General features: G+C 35.0%; 1 protein-coding gene across 1 annotated transcript; it reads left to right on the top strand.

Annotated features, from left to right (window-relative positions):
* The first annotated feature begins 2,085 nt into the window (after positions 1 to 2,085).
* Positions 2,086 to 3,749, top strand: LOC112654731 (ragulator complex protein LAMTOR3-like). Its single transcript, XM_035699282.2, has one exon. The coding sequence runs from the start codon at positions 2,901 to 2,903 to the stop codon at positions 3,177 to 3,179; it is 279 nt and encodes a 92-aa protein (XP_035555175.1). The 5' UTR covers positions 2,086 to 2,900; the 3' UTR covers positions 3,180 to 3,749.
* Positions 3,750 to 20,463: the final 16,714 nt, after the last annotated feature.

The raw sequence follows: 20,463 nt of genomic DNA, 5'->3' as shown, positions 1-20,463 counted from the left end.
CAAACCAAAGGTAAAGAGATCTCCAAAGTGACAAGAAAAATTCAGATCACCTACAATGGAATGACAATTAGTTTGACTCTCAATTGTGCTAGCTTCTTAATAGAAACAATTGAAGGTAGAAGAAAATAGACTCTTACTTTCAAGGCACTAGAACTGTATATTCAATAAAATTGTCTTGGGAGAACTGGCAGGCAGGGTGAGAAGAGGGTGATTTTACAACCATCGTCTTATAAATGAAAGAATTTCTAAAGGTGTACTCCATTTAAAAACTTATTTATTTGTTTGCTTTTAAATAGGCTTTATGGTAGGCATGGAACCCAACAGGGGGCTTGAAATCACCACCCTGAGATCAAGACCTGAGCTGAGGTCTAGACTATAATTGACTGTCACCCAGGTGCCCCAGTTATACCCCGTTTTTAATAGAATTTTTTTTTTTTGAAAACACAGTATTTCCAGTCAGATGATCTGAAAGGAAGACAGAAGAAAGGGCAAAAGAAAAATAGTAAACATGAAATATGTTTAAGGTATATGAACAAAGGAATTGATTGCTAAATTCTATTTTAAGAACTTCCTTTTATCAAAGACACTATAAAGAGAGTAAAGAGACAAGATATAAAGAAACTGAAGTTATTTGCAACACATACTTAAAAATGGATGAATAATTTTATAAATAGATGGATTTGTTCACATATCTTATATCTTTCTGTATTCATTCTCAGGAATTTGGGTCCTAGAAAATGAGTTACTTTATACTTAGCAATGTCACTTGCCAGATCATTTCATAAGTTTTAATAAATTTATAATATGAAATTTGTATAAAGGATATTCCTCTGCTTGCTTTAATTTTATTTTAATATTTTAAATTGTTTTGCTATTATTTTAATTAGAGATTTATGTTAAACATTTTCATGAAAAGCGAATTTCAAATTATATTAGCTTTATAAATTATTTTTAAATATCTTACCTATCTATCTAATATTAAATATCTATCCTATTTGGTCATTATCACTACCACTATCTCTTATTTTTTGAAATGTCAGTTTATACTCTTTGCCCTTGGTTAAAGTATTAGTGCTTTTTTTTCCCCTAATTCACTTGAAGGAGTTGCTTGTATATTTAAAATATTCATCTGAGGGATACCTTGGTGGCTCAGTGGTTTAGCACCACCTTCGGCCCAGGGTGTGATCCTGGAGATCCCGGATGGAGTCTCACATCGGACTCCCTGCATGGAGCCTGCTTCTCCCTCTGCACGTGTCTCTGCCTCTCTCTGTGTCTCTTATGAATAAATAAATAAAATCTTTAAAAATTAAAATATTCTTCTGAAATATCAGAATTACCAACCCTTAAATTGAATTCTTCTTGATTAAAATTACAGGCAACTATGGGGGATTTAATGATAAGTCAAGAGACAGAATGTTGTCCAGGACTGGCTGATTTTTTTTACCCCTTTCAACTTAGTTATAAAACTTCTGGTGACTATAGTAGGACAATGAAGGAAGAACACAGCTGGAAAACTAGTCAAAAAGGACAAGGACTTATTTAAAATTAAATATGCATGCTCTGTTTCTTCTTACTGTAATTAGAGCCAGCCTTTTTTTCTCTGTTTACTGACACTCAGGAAAAATGAAAAACATTTTCTCAGATTCATTCATTCACTAAAATATTTTTATTGAGTAGCAATCACACAACAGGTACCGCTCTAAAAACTGGAGACTCGACAGTGTGATAAAGAAGGATCCTTGTTGTCATGGCACTTTTACCATGATGGGCAATTTAAAAAGATTAACTAAGGCATGGGGGTGGCTCAGTTGGTTAAGTGCCCAATTCTTGATTTCAGCTTAGGCCATGATCTCAGGGTCGTGAGACGGAGTGGGCTCCTCACTGGGGATGGAGCCTGCTTAAGATTCTCTCTCTCTCCCTCTCCCACTGCCCCTCCCCACCCAAGAAAGGGAGAGAGGAAAAGAAAAAAATATATTTAGGGTGTCAGATGGTGATTTGTATAATTAAGCAGAGAAGGATGATGGAGGTGAGGTGGTGAGGAGGAGGTTCAACTGTTTATTCAACCACTAAGATTTTTTTTCCTTTTATATCTCAGCTATCAGATATTTAAGTTCTATTATGACCACTATATCCAAATCTTTGTCTTCAGGAAGACAGAAATCACTTTTTGCATTTCGAGCAGAGAGGTGCTAAGAGAAATATTGGAATATCTCAAGGAGAAATGTACAGATCAGAGGAAGATACCACTGATGATGTTAACTGCCTTTAGTGTGCGGGTGGCTGAGCCAAATCTCATGAGTCACTTTGTCAGTTCAGGTGCCAGCTGTTGCCAGAGGGAAATAGCACTTCTCTTTTTCTCTGCTATCTAAAGCTCACAAATTCAAACTAAATCCTATTGGTGAGGGACTCTGGGAACTATAGTTTCCATGCTCCCACTTGCATTCCAAGAATACATGAAGGGGCAGGGCTGATGCTCAATTGATAAGACTCTGGTATAACAACAGAGTTTGAAATAAATTCTTGCAAATATTGTATAAGTGTATTTTTGTCCAATTAGCCCATACAATATATTTGCTGTAGGATATTGAATCTACTATGCTAAGGTGTAAATAAGCCCACCAATTTTGAGTTAATTAGCCAGAATTTCAGAGCACAGAGATAGTATTAGAAAAAGAGCCTCTGACTCATGTCACTGGGCCTGAGAGGCATAGGAAGTGCTTCCTGGAGCACAGAGGAGATGCAAATCATGTGAGGTTGGCTTTCGGAGGAGACTATCTTTGAAAATGTCCCTGGATTTACAGGTTAGAGAACATGACAGCTCAGAAAACCAGGTGTGGAAACTGAACCTGGGGAGAAAGGGGATCATCATGGCAAATGACCTAAATTGATTCCTGCATAAAATGTTGCCAGGGGTTGAAGGGCGCCACACTATTGTGTCAGATAAAGGCAGAGTGCCTAGTATTAAAGTGGTCAATGATAATGCTCCAGAGCACACCTTGCAACCTGGTTTCTTATCAGTTTTGCGTTTGCATCAGACCAGGGGAGCAAACTTGAATTTTCAAAAAAATAAAAGTAATATCTGCTACTATAACACCTATCAGGTGATTCAGTTTGATTGTTTACCTTTGGTGGGGAGTTTCATAGCTAACGGCAATGCCAGTACAGGACTGTCAGTCTAGAAAAGGAACTTGCTCCATTATTTGAAGAATTGAGACAAGTTGTGGAAATTTCTTAATCTGACAGTGATTTTGATGTACACCCTATTGTCAGTATAATAGACACAATATCAATCCAATAATCTTTAGATCACAATAATATTTGTATCCATGTATTCAAGAATGGGCCCCTTTTCCACCTTACACTAAAGAATCTATAGATATAATTTACAGACAGATTGTTATTTTTTCTTGTATAGAGTCTTTCCTTATTTAGAGAGCTGAGGATACCACAGAAATGGTACATTACGGATACCATGAAGTTAGCCCAAATATGCATGAGACTCTATTCAGTGGGTCAGAATCAAAATAGTGCTTTGATCCACTTGAGCCTTTAAATGCTCCTTATTATATAATATCCCCTGGAGTGCGGAATGGAAGCAGACCCTTCTTATTGCAAATAACAATAATGAGGGCATATTTTTCTTTATATTGTTTTATCTCTCTGTATTGAATGTAAGGAAGATAAAATGGCTTAGTAAAAGTAATAGACTCAGTACAACCATGGAAGGCAGGAAGGAAGGAAGGAAGGAAGGAAGGAAGGAAGGAAGGAAGGAAGGGAGGGAGGGAGGAAGGGAGGAAAGAGAAGAAGAGAAGAAAAACAAGAAGAAGAAGAAGAAGAAGAAGAAGAAGAAGAAGAAGAAGAAGAAGAAAAAGAAAGAAGAAAGAAGAACGAAAGAAAAGAAAGAAGAAAGAAAGAAAGAAAGAAGAAAGAAGAAAGAAAAGAAAGAAAGAAAAGAAAGAAAGAAGAAAGAAAGAAAGAAAGAAAAGAAAGAAAGAAGAAAGAAAGAAAGAAAGAAAGAAAGAAAGAAAGAAAGAAAGAAAGAAAGAAAGAAAGAAAGAAAGAAAAGCTCAGAGAACATTGTAGAGATGTGGAGTCGAGGCTGAGAGGAAAGATGACTGTATTGCCATGTCCTTTATGAGATGTTTGGTGTATCAAGAAAGTTTAAAGCATCAAGGGCAATACTCATTAATTTCACATATTGAAACATTCTACCATTTCAGGAGATAAACTAATGCCATTAAAGATAATTAATTAATTAATTAAGTCTTTCACTTGATTCAACAATATGTCAATAGTTGTTTATTAACCTAACTTGGGAATTATCATTTTTTTTAAAGATTCTATTTATTTATTCATGAGAGAGAGAGAGAGAGAGAGGCAGAGACACAGGCAGAGGGAGAACCAACGTGGGACTCGATCCCGGGTCTCCAGGATCACGCCCTGGGCCGAAGGCAGGCTCTAAACCACTGAGCAACCTGATCTGCCCCGGGAATTATTATTATTGTTTTTTAAAGGGATCTAATTGTGGCCCTCCAGGAGTTCACAGTTTAAAAATAAAGGAAAATTAAAAAATAATTGCACTACAGGAATACAAATGCTATTATAGAAATGCTTAGAGGGTACTTTAAGAACCCATGAAGGGTCATGAACCATTTCAAAGAGTCGATTATGTTTGAATTAGAATTTGGGGCTGTCCAGTAATTTTCTAAGAAGATTAGTGGAAGTGTAAATTATTATTCTAATTATACAGACGAGAAATTGAAGCTCAGAGAGATTAAGTAACTTTGTAAAGTCATACGGTATCTAACATAGTGTCTGACACAGAATAGGGACTCCTAATATCAATATTCATTGAATGGATGGAAGGATGAAGGGTGATTTAGTGTCCAGCAAAATGAGGATGCAGATATTATTGTATTTACTGAAGATTTCTAGGGTTTATATTTTCAAATTTCAGAAAATGCTTAGAGCTTGATTCAGTTTCTTTTTTAAAGATTCATGATGGGGATGCCTGGGTGGCTCAGCGGTTGCACATCTGCCTTTGGCTCAGGTCCTAATCCTTAGGTCCTGGGATCAAGTCCCACATCCCTCTGCCTGTGAGGAGCCTGCTTCTCCCTCTGCCTGTGTCTCTGCCTCTTTCTCCGTGTTGCTCATGAATAAATAAATACAATCTTTAAAACAAAAGATTCATGATGTATTTTTTTTTAAAAAAGACAAAATTCTTAATGTGACAATAACCTAGCAAATGATACCAACAATAAGATAAAGAACAAAGAAATTGAACTTGCTTAAAGGGCATATGTAATTATGTTAAATGATCATAACAAAGGAAATCAAGAGGTCAAGGGAAAATCTTTTAAGAAAATTCACAACCATATTCATATACATTTTAATTATGGTTTTATATAATTCAACAAATACTATTAATAATCCCAGATGCATTCTATCTACTTTCCCCATAAATTTGTAATCTAAGATAGAGATCGAATAGGTAGGAACCAACTTAGACTATTGCTTTTACAGAATCATTATTTTAGCCTATTGGCCATGGAAAGGAAATAGCTGGTGCCTGGGCACTTTGATGAGTTATCAAGTAAAATTAATTATTTTAATCATAGTGGAACAGCAAGAGCATTTTTTTATCCTATTGCCTATATCTTTTTCTTCTACAAATAATGACTATTTTCTTTTTTAAAAAGATTTATTTATTTATTCATGAGAGAGAAAGAGGCAGAGACATAGGCAGAGGGAAAAGCAGGTCCCTCGAGGGGAGCCCGATGTGGGGCTCCATCCCCAGACCTGGGATCATGCCCTGAGCCAAAGGCAGACGCTCAACTACTGAGCTACCTGTGTCCCAATAATGGCTATTTTCTTTTTGGTGTTAAAAATGGGTAAGTTAAAGTAACTAGAAATTTTATATGTTAAAGAACAATTGTTGCTAGATAGAAAAACATAATAGTAGTAGTAAAATTGTTATGTCTTAATTTTCCCTTCTTAATGTAAAGTGAAATTGATGCATTCAATAGAATTATTTTTAAGATCATTAAAACCATCAGCTGGAATGTGGAAATAACTTATAATGCAAGATAATTTGACATATTTGGTAATAAACTTCGACTGACATTTCTGTATGGAAAATGAGTAAAATAGGCAGTTATAATTAGCAAATAAAAAATCTTGGCTATATTAAATTATTCAAAAATCAGAACTGGTGATGGGCCTTAGGTTGCCAGGATGACTTGTCTAAATAGAGGCATTTATGAGAATGAAAAGAGTACTAACAATTATTATGTTGAGATGGTAGACATAAAACAAGAATTTTCCTGGGCCAATTATCCCTATCTCCTTCCTCCATCAATAGGATGTGTCCTATTGATGTGCCCCCCCATCCCCTTCAACATGATGGGATTATCCAAGGATACATTTTACTGAACACAAACCCTCTGCTCATGTTAACTCATATGCTCTTCTAGACTTTCAGATGTTGCAAATTTGGAACATTGTTTTAATTTTCCATCTCTCCGGTCTTATTATGGAGGGTTCTCTCATCTCCCATCCCACTCAGATGTCTTCCTCCATCTCGACAATGTCAAACATCATGTACCAGTTAGCCATATTATTCTTGCCTATGGTTTTAGCCGTCAGATGAAGTAAGGAAATTAGCAGCAGCTACATGTACTGCATAAATGTGGCTCATAGAGATTTGGGGCATTGTGGTAAATGGATCTGAGGAAAAGGAAGACAGAGGAACAATGGTCTCTGGAGAATGGGATTTTCTGTGACCCACAGTTGTGGGTCAGGGAGAGTGAGAAAAATTGAAAGGAGTTTGGAATATTTTTTGTAATATTAAGGAAGAAAAGGTATCAATATTAGTTACTTTTATAGATACCAGAAAAACAATAAAGGAGAAAGTGAAAACTAATATGGCTTTGTGGTTATGCAAATGAAACAGGTAATTTAATCTGATGCCAGGACTTCCTTTCAGTTTTGGTAAATCACAATGCAGTAGATTAACTGTTGACATATTATTAATATTATTATTTTACTAATTTGATTGTAACTTTTATCTTCTGTTACTTCAGTAAAAAGAATACTGTAATTTGGAATGCTGCTGGTCTCCGACTTTCATTAATTTCCAGTAAGTTATTGGTGTTTTACATTGAGCCACTCAGTTAACTTTTCAAAAATTTAAAATTATCCTTGTGAGCTCTTATTTATAACTATTTCATGGTTAGCGACTTGACATAGGGCAGAAACATCAATTTTTTTCATGAGACTATTAGCAAAGTATAAGCTTTTCAGCACATAGTGTTTTTCATTTTCCTTCGGGGTGAGATGAGGGTGTGGTTGAGCCATCTCTGTAGCTTCTTCTGGTTACAAGGTTTTTGTCGTATGAGTATTGTGAAGACATTTGAAGAGTTGGGATAAAAATCAGAAAAACTACATTCTTTCTCATTTCTCTCATATGTGTTAGAAATAGGCGTGCAAAAATCTAAAGAAGACATCTTCCATTAAGCAGAAAATAAACATCAGAACTTCAAGTGCATGTAATTTAATCATGGGTAAAATTAGGTTGGCAAGAGAGGGTAAAGCTTCAAAAACAGACATCTTTAACAGAAGTAAAATAGTAACTGATGCTAATTCTATGAGAACATGTAAAGCAAAGTGCTGGATGAATATTGTCTAGAAAATATTTTTGGCTAGAAAATATTTGTATACCTGTGTTTTGGCCTTTTTTTGGCTAGAAAATATTTATATACCTGTGTTCATATAACAAGTATAATTTATGTCTATCTGCATTTTATGTCCAAAAGCTGTTTTATTTTAATTGTATTCCCTAAAAGAGGCGAAGAATAGTGCTATTATATGAACTATCTGTTTTAATACTTTCAAGAAAATTGAGAAATAATTTTGAGAATATGATTTTTTTCTGTAGAAAACTTTACTTGTTCACTTAGCTGTAAACTATGTTTGTCTTAAGAAGGGCATTTCGCTCACCAACTCTATGACAATTATATACTGATTATTAACTCATCACTCCTTTTAATTAACTCAACCAACATAAAAAGGTGGTGCAGTGTCCTTTACAAATAGGAAATACTTAACAGTAATTCTCCTTGAGAATTGAAAAGTGAGTTTTGGAAGAAAATAAATGTGATGCTATTTGATGAATATTATAACAGAGTATGGGATCTCAAATTCCCATGACACTTTGGAACCATGATTTGGGGACAGTTAAGGGTGATGGAATAAAACTTGCTTTGTAATTCAATCTTTTTTTCAAGTGTAGATAATTCTTCCTCCACCAGGTTTTCTTTCAATAGGGCAGGATAACACTTTGAGGTTTTGGCGGGGAGTTTTTCTGTGGTTGTCTTTAAGATTTCATTTATTTATTTGACAGAGAGCACAAGCAGCGGGAGCAGCAGAGGGAGACTGGAGAAGCAGGCTGCCTGCTGAGCCTTTTTCCTAATCAATGTGGGGCTTGATCTCAGGACTCTGGGCACCTGACCGGAGCTGAAGGCAGACGCTTAACCAACTGGCACCCCAGGATAACACTTTGTACACCTTCTCTATTCTCTTTCAGAGAGGAAGGAGCAGTTCAAATAACAGTGATTATTATGACCATTAGATAATTCAAGAAGAGGCATGTTTTAAACTTTCTATAACAATCCAAAACTGCAGTAAACATCACCCTGAATTAGTAAAACATTAACATCAGATTCTTAGTCTAAATTTTCTCATCTGTCTTCCACTATAAACTTTATTTTTAGAACTTGCTTTATTTAATCTTGGTTTTATTCCATAACTAAGTGGAATGAAACATTCTAAGGCAATACAATTTCCTATACCTGATTCTCTAAAAAATTATTTAAATTTCCTGGTAAATTGAATAGTTGTACAAAGCACTAAGGTGCCCCCTTCCCCTGTCTTAACAGAAATTCAGTGAAAAAAATAAAAGTATTTATATAAATGTCTATTTTTATTGTGGGCATTTTGAGTGAGTGCTTGGCAGAGTGTATTTTTGTGACAATAAAACAATTATCGGGATGCTTTAACTCTTTTCTTAGGTCATAAGCCATGAATTTCACCATATTGAGAGGCAAAGTTTATTCATCATAACACAAGAATCCAGAAGCTTTGACTATCTAGAAAACAAAATTAATTCACTCCAATCCCCAACATTAATCTTAATCAACTAAGCAGTGTTGAATCACTATATTGTACACACAAAACTAATATAACACTCCATATTAACTATACCAGAATTAAAATTCTTAAAAAATTTTAAAAGTGAAAATAAATAAATTTCATCAAATGAGCATTCGCCTGAAGATAATTTGAAATCTCCTTTAGAACTGGAGGGTATTATGCTGAGTGAAATAAGTCAATCAGAGAAAGACAAACATTATATGGTCTTATTCATTTGGGGAATATAAAAAATAGTGAAAGGGAATAAAGTGGAAAGGAGAAAAAATGAGTGGGAAACGTCAGAAAGGGAGACAGAACATGAAAGACTCCTAACTCTGGGAAACGAACTAGGGGTGGTGGAAGGGGAGGTGGGCGGGGGGTGGGGGTGACTGGGTGGCGGGCACTGAGGTGGGTACTTGACTGACGGGATGAGCACTGGGTGTTATTCTATATGTTGGCAAATTGAACGCCAATAAAAAATAAATTTATTAAAGAACTTACTCCCGTTTTAGATATTAAAAAGAGAACAAGGTAACTATCATTGATGTTAGTTCTTTTATTATTCATTTTATTATTATTCAACTACATTCATATTCCTGCAACCTAAAGATGGGGCTATAGAATCCTAAATCTGTAGACCATCTTTTCCTGCATCCCTCTTCTGAGAATCACCACATGAATTAGTTTCTTGAGCTACTATAACACAGGATCACAAACCTGGAAGCTTATAACAACAGAAATTTCTTCTCCCACTGTTCAAGAGGCCAAGAGTTTGAAGTCAAAGTGTTGGTGGGGAGGCTCTGAGGGAAAACCCCTTTCATGCCTCTGAGTTTCTCCTTACTGAGAAGGAGCAATGCTTGACTTTCCTTGGCTTGCTGCTGCATCCCTTCAACCTCCGTCTGCATCTTCATGACTTCTCCCTCTGTGTCTCCATGTCTTCTTTTCCGTCACTGATAACGATATTTGTCTTTGGATCTAGGGCTCATCCTACTCCAGGAAATTCTTTTTTTTTTTTTTAATAATAAATTTATTTTTTATTGGTGTTCAATTTGCCAACATACAGAATAACACCCAGTGCTCATCCCATCAAGTGCCCCCCTCAGTGCCCGCCACACAGTCACCCCCACTCCCCGCCCTCCTCCCCTTCCACCACCCCTACTTCGTTTTCCAGAGTTAGGAGTCTTCCATTTTCTGTCTCCCTTTCTGATATTTCCCACTTATTTTTTCTTACTCCAGGAAGTTCTTATATTGAGATCCATATCTTATTTACATCTGCAAAGACCCTGATTCCAAATAAGGTCACATTCTGCGGTTGCAGGTAGACCTGTCTTTGGGGGTCTATGCTTCAACCCACTACGCCAGAGTTATCAACAATTGGACAGTTTTCATGTAAACTCTAGTTTGCATGAAGTTTTGGTTGAGGGATTTTGGAACTGTCGTGTCATAAATACAAGAAACCAGGAATTAAAAAAATGTGACATCTAACTGTACCCCATTCATCTCTAAGATTCTGTAATTGTGGTAATAGTTACATTATGCCATTTGCAGTATTGATGGTCTTATAAAATTATCACTTCGTTTTGTGCTGTATACAAACAATAGAAATAAAATCTACTCTTTATCTTTTCCTTTTCGGTGGATTTAGTTTATTATTCTAATGGAAAGATCAATGTCATTCTAAGAGATACTCTCACAGAATACCATAATTTTAAAGAAATGAATCAGCTTCGAATAAACAAGGGTCATAACATTTAAAATGAGGAAAGACCAATATTTACCAAAAATCAATATACTAATTATTACAATATATTTCATATAAAATATATACTCAAAGTGAAAAACGGGTAATAACTTTAAAGAAATTATATTAAAATGTAAAAAATAATTATGGTGATGTCAAATCTCAGGCCTGAGCTTTATTTTGCAGCACATTTTGGTTTTTGGATTATTTAAAAATAGATAATTTTCTTATAGATTTGTTTTGGGAATAAAATTATTACTTTAAAAATCCCTAAAATTCTAATTAGCCAGGGAAATCTTGGCAAAGGAATTTATCTGGAGCAAAGTTGAGTTTATTCTAAAGCTTCCATTTATATTGATATGTTTCCTCATGTGTCAACAGAGGTCCATATCTATCTCTATTTATAATATGTATTAATATATATTTTTGCCACATTTGCTGATCTTTAAATAGTATAAACAAATCAACTACTGATGCTGTGCTCACCATAGACTGATTGATATTTCTTATTCGAACCACTTGTTATACAAAAAAAAAAAAAAAAAAACACAAAAACAGAAAAAACACTTGTTATAAATCTCCTTTCTGGACTCACAGCTCACTCTTGTGTGTGTGTCTCTGCCTGTCTGTCTCTCGCTGGCTTCCCACCCCTAATCATCTCCATACACTATATATAAAACTTATTGCATGTAATTATGTAATTCAGTATGTTGATATAGATGACTTTCTATGCTAATATAACTCCATTAACTATGTACATACATATACATATATATGTTTGTGTGACTAATTAACATTTTCTCCAATAAAATATTAAACTTCACTAAAGCTTTGCCAGAACGGTTTTTAGCCACTTTTTTCTTAAAGTGTATTTCTGCAATTATCTTTGAAGTAACCTTTTAATTTTTTCCCCGGTTACAGTAGTTTTCTTAATCGTTCTTGTTTAAAAGCATATTCCCTTAATGTATTACCAGAGAGTCAGATTGATGATTTATTTCTTTCACATTGTTTTTTCTTAGGCTGCTAGCATTTTTCTGTGCACTTAAATGGCAGTCATGGTCAGAATAGTTGATTTTATAATCTGAGTTGTGGTAAAGTGGTCATTTGTGTGAAAGTGAATTTTTGAACCTTCTCTTGTTCAACTTTTAAGTACTTATATTAACCCTTTTAAATATTGGGCAACTTTATATGCTAATGAAACATTAAATTTGATGAAAAAGTCAAAAGCTGGCTACACATTGCTTTTGATTGTTTTAATATCTTTTGTTATATATGAAAGCATTTCAACTTAAATTCTAATTATCTTTATAGGGATAATTAGTTTTCAAGGGCGTCTCTAGACAAGAGCGCTTTCTACTAAAGCGAAAATTCTCTCATGCAGTAAACCATAATCCAAAATCATCATCCAAGAGCACAGAGCCTGTGAACTTTTTTATTGGAAGTAATACCAATAGATGCTGGCTCGCCCTCTGTCAGGGGTGCTGGGTTGTGCTGGAAAGGTACTTAGGAAAGGTGACATCTAATTGTACCCCATCCATCTCTGAGATTCTGTAGCTGTGATAATATATTTTGGCTATGTCAGCGTTTCAATATCACCTTGAGATTCAATAGAACATTCATTTATTTATTATTTAATAATAATGCAACATAAATTTATTGGAGAAAAAACGATCAATATAGAGAAACTTAAAAATTAAAATCTCATGTAACATTCACCATTCAGAACAAACCTGTGTAATATTTTGGCAGATATATTCTCACTATGTTATTCATTCATATGCCTACCATAAAACTTCAAATAATGTGGAAATCAAACCATATTTTCCTTCTTAAAATGAGATTATATTCTTCTTACTATTAATTTCTCTAAATATTTCTAAACATTCATGAGTAATTCCTGTGGATAAATTCCCAGAAATATAACTGTTAGATCAAAGATTGTTACTGTTTTTAGCCACAGTTGTTTTTTAAACAACTTACACATTTTGAAAGAACGATTTTTTTTGTAGCATCAGCAATAGTCTTCATAGGGCATTTGAAGCACAATTATTATGTATACTTAATGTTGCCATTATAAGTATATAATTTATTATTGAGGCAAAATTTTGGAATAAAACCAAAGCAAGAAGTCTCTGGACAACTCTTGTTCAGGACCCATGCTGTGTAAAGTGCCACAATATGTTTCTGCGTATGCCATCAGAAGGCACAGGGAATGGAACAAGTTCAAGGCCTATGGGGTTTCAGTATTCTTGGAACAAAATATAGTCTGTGCAATGCTCTTGGAACACTTATAAGATGACATATGATAACTAAAAAAGAAATAAAGCAGATTTGGAAAACTCTCTGGACATACTCATTTCCTTAATCTGAATCGTGCCATTTTAAAACCATGTCTAGTTTTCTAAAAATTTGTAATCTTTATTTCGTTTTGACTTTCCTGACATGTACAAATCAAAAAAAAAAAAAAAAAAAAAAGTAAAAGATAAGCCCAGGGTTGTCTTGACACCATTTTGCCTAAAAAATAGTGAATCTACACTGGCTTTTGTCAGTTGGAGCTAGGACAGAATTAAGCTGTAAGGCCTTAAATTTTCCATTGTATGTAATGGATGATCTCTCCTAGGCATCTAGAATGATACTAGTTATATAACATTCATTGGAGAATTGGGCTTACTTACACGGAATACTGGTGAGGAAAGGCTGTCCTACGAGATTCGAGTGCCTGCGTGATCCAAGCACAGGACTAAGGCACTAGAACAGCATGGCCACATGGAGATGATGAGGTCACGATGTCAGCACTGCTGGATGCCATACATCGAGGGGAGGGTGAGTAGGGAGCAAGCAGGCTCTGGAAGCCTGGCCTGATTTTCACCAAAGGAACTGGTATTATTTCTACTTGCACAATGGCTTGCCCCTGTGCTTGTCCCAGCCCAGTATAAAGAATATCCTTAATTATGGGATGGAGAGACATGATCTGTGAAAAGGTCAAGTAGCATGTCTTGTTTATCCCTAGGGCTGGGGCACAGCAAGGGTGCACCATCAGAACTCAGTAAATCTGGTGCAGAGGACAATAAACTGTCAGATAACTTAATTCTGCAGTTTCCATGAACCGAGCCTCTGTTTCTCCATATATAAACTAGAGAACATGATTCAAAAGATTGCCTCAAGGATAAAATCAAATAACGCTGGTAAAGATATTTTTGTGAACTTTAGAACTCTGAATAAGGAATGTATTAGAAAACAGCTTCCAGTGGGGCCACTTCTCAAAAAAGAGAGTAACTTAACATTTTATTAGTCTGGCTAAATTGCAGTACACATTTCCACACTGACATGCTATTGTATAATTGAGTACAAGTAATCTGTACCATTAAAATGTAATTTTTCCCATGAGATTCAAAAATATTATTTTAATTCTAAATGGAAAAAAAATGAATCCCATAAAAACCTTATTTTCCAAGAATAGCTTTGTTCCAAATAGGTTGTCCTCAGTTGGCTTAAGCAATCTAAAGTTGACCGGTTTTATGCTATTGGAAGAATTTTGAATTGGATTTATGACAAATTGGTAGTCATATTGATATATGAAAGCTGGCATTTTTTATGTAAAGGGAATATCACTATTGCAAAAGAATAACTTCAGAGATTATATATATTACTAGATCCAAATAGTGTCTTCCACAGACCCTCTCAAATTCAGTTTTTAAAAAGTAAGTAATTTTGTTTTCAGAGTAATAAATGCCTTTATCTCATATATTTAATTTTTACTGAAGACTTAAACAAAGAAGACATTTATGTTTAGCAACATTATCTAATCCATACTTGTTCAGCTAAGCATTGTGATCTTTTATGAAAATTTTAACATTTTAGAATTTGAATGTGATAATTTTTTAAAGAATTTTTTCAGAACAGGTTTAGGCTCACAGAAAAGTTGAAAAGAAGGTACAGAGATTTTATCTTTTTTTAAAAAAATGATTTATTTATTTATCTGAGAGAGTGAGCAAGCAGGGGAAGGGACAGAGTAGGAGGAAGAGAATCTCAAGCATACTCCCCACTGTGTGCAGAACCTGACCTGGGGCTTGATTCAGGACCCTGGGATCATGACCTGAGCCAAAATCAAGAGTCCAATGCTTAGCTGACTGAAGCGCCCGGGCACCCCCAGAGATTTTCATATACCCTTTGGGCCTACAGATGCATAGCCTCCCCATTATCAGCATCCTCCACCACGGTGGTACATTTGTTATAACTGATCAACCAATACTGACACACAATCTGCAAAGTCCACAGTTTTACTGGGGTTCACTCTTGGTGTTGCATATTCCATGGATTTGGACACATATGTAATGACATGTTTTTGTTATTATAGTATCATACAGGGTATTTTCACTGCCTCTTTGCTATGCCTTGATAGATAATTTAAATTATTGGACAGTTATTTTAAAGAGATACATCAGGGATGCCTGGGTGACTCAGTCAGTTGGGTGTCAGATTACTGATTTCAGCTCAGGTCATAATCTTGGGGTCCTGAGTTTGTGCCCGGTATCAGGCTGGGTGTGGAACCTGTTTGAGAGTCTCTCTCTTTCTTCTTCTGCCTCTCCTTCCCTCTCTATTTCTAAAAAAAAAAAAAAAAAAAAAAAAGCCCATCAGTACCATTCTTTTGTTTGACATCTGAAAATGCATCATGTCAGTTTCCAACAGCTATTGTTGAGAATGGAATAATAGAGTTTTGAAGCAAGAAGAACTAAAATTTTAAGCACTTAAAAATTCTATACCCTTTTGCACTTTTCATATACCTGTTCATATTTGGAAAGTGTAAAAATTGGTTCATAACAGCTCTCACTAAAAATCCAAGAATATCCAAGTGTATTCTACTAGGTTAATGTAAAAAATAAGTTGCGCACATATGTTGTAAATAGATCATAAGGATTTTACTGAGCTTAATTATACACAAGATTTGAGGCACTGCATTATGCGTAGGTGAGATTTTATTCCAATGATATTTTAAATTCTATTCCTGAAACTCTGTATGAGGCATTTTAACAGCACAATCTCTAAGGTTAAACTGGATGAATAAATCCTATATTCAAATTTATTGTTATGTTATTTATTCGAATGGGAAATGTAATTAAACATCATTGTTGCAAACGGTACAAGGTATCTTGATCATGCACAACTTACAGACTCTTTTTTTTTTTTTGCAGTAGGTGGAGATTAGCCATTTTTTCACGACCATATCACAGGTCATAATGAAAACAAATCTCAGGCCACCTGGGTGGCTCAGTGGTTGACCATCTGCCTTCCGCTTAGGTTGTGATCCCCTGGGGTCCTGGGATCTATCGCCACCACCCCCATCAGGGTCCCCACAGGAAATCTACTTCTCCTTCTGCCTATGTTTCCACCTCTCTCTCTCTGTGTCTCTCATGAATAAATAAATAACAAATCTTTAAAGAAATATCATAAAAATTCTGCTACACAAATATTTATTTAAAAACATTTATTAGGGATCCCTGGGTGGCGCAGCGGTTTGGCGCCTGCCTTTGGCCCAGGGCGCGATCCTGGAGACCCGGGATCGAATCCCACGTCGGGCTCCCGGTGCATGGAGCCTGCTTCTCCCTCTGCCTATGTCTCTGCCTCTCTCTCTCTCTCTCTCTCTCTCTGTGACTATCATAAAAACAAACAAACAAAAAAACAAAAACAAAACAACAACAACAACAAAAAAAACATTTATTAGCTAACAAGCACAAAAACAATATCATCAACTGGCATATAAGCTTGATTGATCCCAATATTCTTTTTTCCTAGGATATACTACCTTGCATGATAGTTTCATTAGTTTTACAAATGCTTCCCTAGGGGCATTTGTAGAAATATTCTATACGTAGAATTCTCTTACTCTTATAGTTGGCATCAGGCAACCAGAACACTACTCATAATAGACATAAAGTTATTTAGAAATGAAGCCTAGGAGAATCCAGGGTTTGCTCAGACAAGAGTGGAAAATGTCTATATAATATTTCAGGCAGTTCACTTATCTTGCATATTACTGACTTTGACAATGAAAATCCATTTCTAGCATTACTTCCTACCTGAAAAGCAGGACCTAGGAAGTAGGAAGAGCACAAGTACAAGTTTATTCAGGAGTGTCCCACTTGACTTGTGGCTGATTTTGTTTATACTTATAATCCCTTTGTCACAACTGGATTAGCATCAGTATAGATTTCTCATTTTTAAAAGTGCAGTACTATTATTAATAGTTGCATTACAATAATCAGGAATAGATTTTACAGACTTTCTTTTGGGCTTACAACTCCTGCTATGCGCCCTATATAGTATTGAGTGCTCTGCTGCAATAGAAAGACTTTTCACTTTAACAGGTGGTAATCAAAAAGACAGTGATAATCCATCTTCCTTTTCAGATGCAATATAACTGGCATTTTTTGTATTAAAGAACACATAAAGGGCACCAGCTGGTAAAGACTCATGCCCAGACTAGAAATTGCTACTTTGAAAAGGATTGAAGGTGATTTTATAAGGAACTAAATATAGTAATTTTGTAAGGAACTGAATGTAGTATTCAATATATTGAATAGCTAAATTCTTTAAAAATTACCCAGGAACATGATAATAGAAGCAGAGTTGGACACGAAATTGACTAAACTTTGTGAATATATAACAATTATATATATATATATAAATATAAAATATAACAATTATATTTATATCTTATATTGATTATGCTTTTCCTTAAGTAAACTTTTTATTTGAGGGCAGTTTTAGATTTATAAGAAAAATAGCAAAAATAGTATAGAGTCCTGATATACTCACATCAAATTTTCCCTATTATTAAATCCCATATCAATATGATACATTTGATATAGTTGATTAATATTGATACATTCTTGGGACATCTGGGTGGTTCAATAAGTAAAATATCCAACTCTTGATTTGGACTCAGTCATGATCTCAGGGTTGTCAGATGGAGTCCTGTGTGGGACTCTGTAAGGGGCATGGAGCCTGCTTAAGATTCTCTCCCTCTCCCTCTGCCTCCATCCACCTCCTCCGTCCCTCTTAAAAAGGTATATATATATATACATCTATCATATATATCATCTATCATCTATGATTCATAGATTCTTGTTATCTAAGACTTGTAAATTATTAGACGTTTCTTGGCTTTTAGCTGTCTTTTTTTTCCTGTTCCAGCATACTGCATTATATTTAATAATGTCTCCTTAGGTTCTTCTTGGCTGTGACCATTTCTCACTTTTTTTTTTTTTTTTTTTTTTTAAGTGACCTTGACAGTTTTGACAAGTACTGGCTGGGTAATTTGTAGGATGTTCCTCAGGTGGGATTTGTCTGATGTGTTTCTCATGGTTAGATTGGGGTTATATGTTTTTGGAAGGAAAAATCCCAGGGGCAGAGTGCCTTTGTCATCACATTATACCAAGTGTACATACTGTCAACATGACGTCACTGTTGATAATAATCTTGATCACCTGGATGAGGTAGAGTTTGTCAGGATTCTCCATTTGAAGTTACTCATTTTACACCCTCTCTTGCCAGAGAGTGTGGAAGGAACATTGCTGCTCACACTTAAGGTAGTGGAGAATTATGCTGAAATTTTTGAGGCTGGAGTGTCCACATAGGTTACTTGAAATTTTTCTATAGGACAGATTTATCTCTTCTCCATGTATTCATTCATTCAGTCGATTGTGAATATCAATGTGGACTCAGATATCTAAGTTATATTTAGAGTTGTAATCCAATGCTGCTTTATTTAATTTCTCAAGTTTTTCTGGCTTTGGCCATCGGGAACTCTTTCAGAAGACTCCTTTGTCTTCTGACATACATCTATTGTTTTGTTTTCTGAGTTCCTTTTTTAAATTTTCTGACAGTACAAGATGCTACAAGCTAATGCTGTAATGCTATATATTTCGTGCCCCAGTCCTAGATTTGGTCATCCCCAAGGAAATTTGATTTCTTTTATGATATGATTTTAATGATATTAAGAACCAAGATCTGGTATTAGGTCTGCTCATTGATCATAGGGTGTTAACTGTTTTTAGACTTCTCAGCTTACATAGCATGGAAATATGTGTGTGCATACTAACCACTGTCTGTAGTCATATTTATTAATATTTCCATATGTAACCATCTGTATCCATATTAAGCTAAATGTAAATTCATATTGATATCTCTGACTCATCAGTTACCATGTGGATTGTTCTCGTCTCTTGCCCTGGCTTAGCTGTAACTTTCCACTTAATAGTGAGAAAGCTGGCTTCCTGCATCTGCCCATCCATTTGCTTTATTGCTTAGTTCCACTATAGGTATATAGCAGAATCAGAATTCTTAAACTTCATCCCAATAGCAAACAACTTTTCCAACTAGAATATAATGTGTGTAGTTTTTTTGCCTCTTCTTACAGTCTCCACTCGTTTCCAGATTTACTTAGGTCAGTGGCTGTTTCCTTGAGTCCATTCAGTGAGGTCTTTTCATATATTTGTAACATGGTTAAATTATTTAGTCACTTTGTGCAGTCCATCCTGGGATTCCTCATCCTCCTAAATGAATTTGTTATACTTTTCATGCATTAAGGTTCACTTTTTTGCTGTACATTTCCAAATACACGGGAAAATTTGAAATGCAAATTTGAAAATGCATAATGTCATGTATTTACCATTACCATATCATACAGAATAACTCTAAAAAATTCCCCTATACTTTACCTATTCAACCCTCCCCTGGAAACTACTGTGTTTTTATCATTTCTAGAATTTTACTCTGTGTAGAATGTCATGTAATTAGAATCGTACAATATGTAGCCTTTTCAGACTGACTTGTTTAATTTAGCTGTATGCACTTAAGATTTATCCATTCCTTTTTTGACTTGATAATCATTAATTTTATTTCTGATTAATGTTCCATTATATGAATGGACAGTCTGTCCATTTTGATTGTTTCCAGTTTTTAGTAATCATAAAAGTAGCTATGAGCATTCATATGAAGTTCTTTGGGAAAGGATAAGTTTTCATTTCAGTTGATTAAAAACCTAGGAAGACAATTACTAAAGCCCATGGTAAGACTGCTTACCTCTGTAAGACACTGCTCAACTGCCTTCTAAAGAGGCTGTCCCATTAGGAATTCCAGCTAGCTCTTCATTCTCACCAGCAACTGGTATTGTGAGATTTTTGGATTTTAGTCATCATAATGTGTTTCATAGTATCCTGTTGATTTAACTTGCAATTCCCTCATAACAAATAATATTTAGCACTTTTTCATGTTATTATTTGCCTCCTGCATATCTTCTTTGGTAAGGTGTCAATATGGACATTTTACTCATTTAAAAATTTGGTTGTTTTTTTACTATTGAGTTTTAAGAGTTCTTGTAGACTCAGGCATAATCTTTTATCAGATATGTGATTTGCAAAAATTTTCTTCTGGTTTATGATTCATCTTTTCATAGTATTTTTCAAAGAGCAAAAACATTTTCCTAAATGGACTTTATTTAAAAGTTTCATATTTATAGAAAACTTCAGAAG

This window comes from Canis lupus, chromosome 15, assembly GCF_003254725.2.
Source record: "Canis lupus dingo isolate Sandy chromosome 15, ASM325472v2, whole genome shotgun sequence".
NCBI classification, from domain to species: Eukaryota; Metazoa; Chordata; class Mammalia; order Carnivora; family Canidae; genus Canis; species Canis lupus.
This window is presented reverse-complemented; position numbering and strand designations above follow the sequence as displayed.

Coding starts and splice junctions, on each gene's coding strand:
- LOC112654731 (XM_035699282.2), top strand. CDS start 2,901: ATGTTGCCAGGGGTTGAAGGGCGCCACACTATTGTGTCAGATAAAGGC.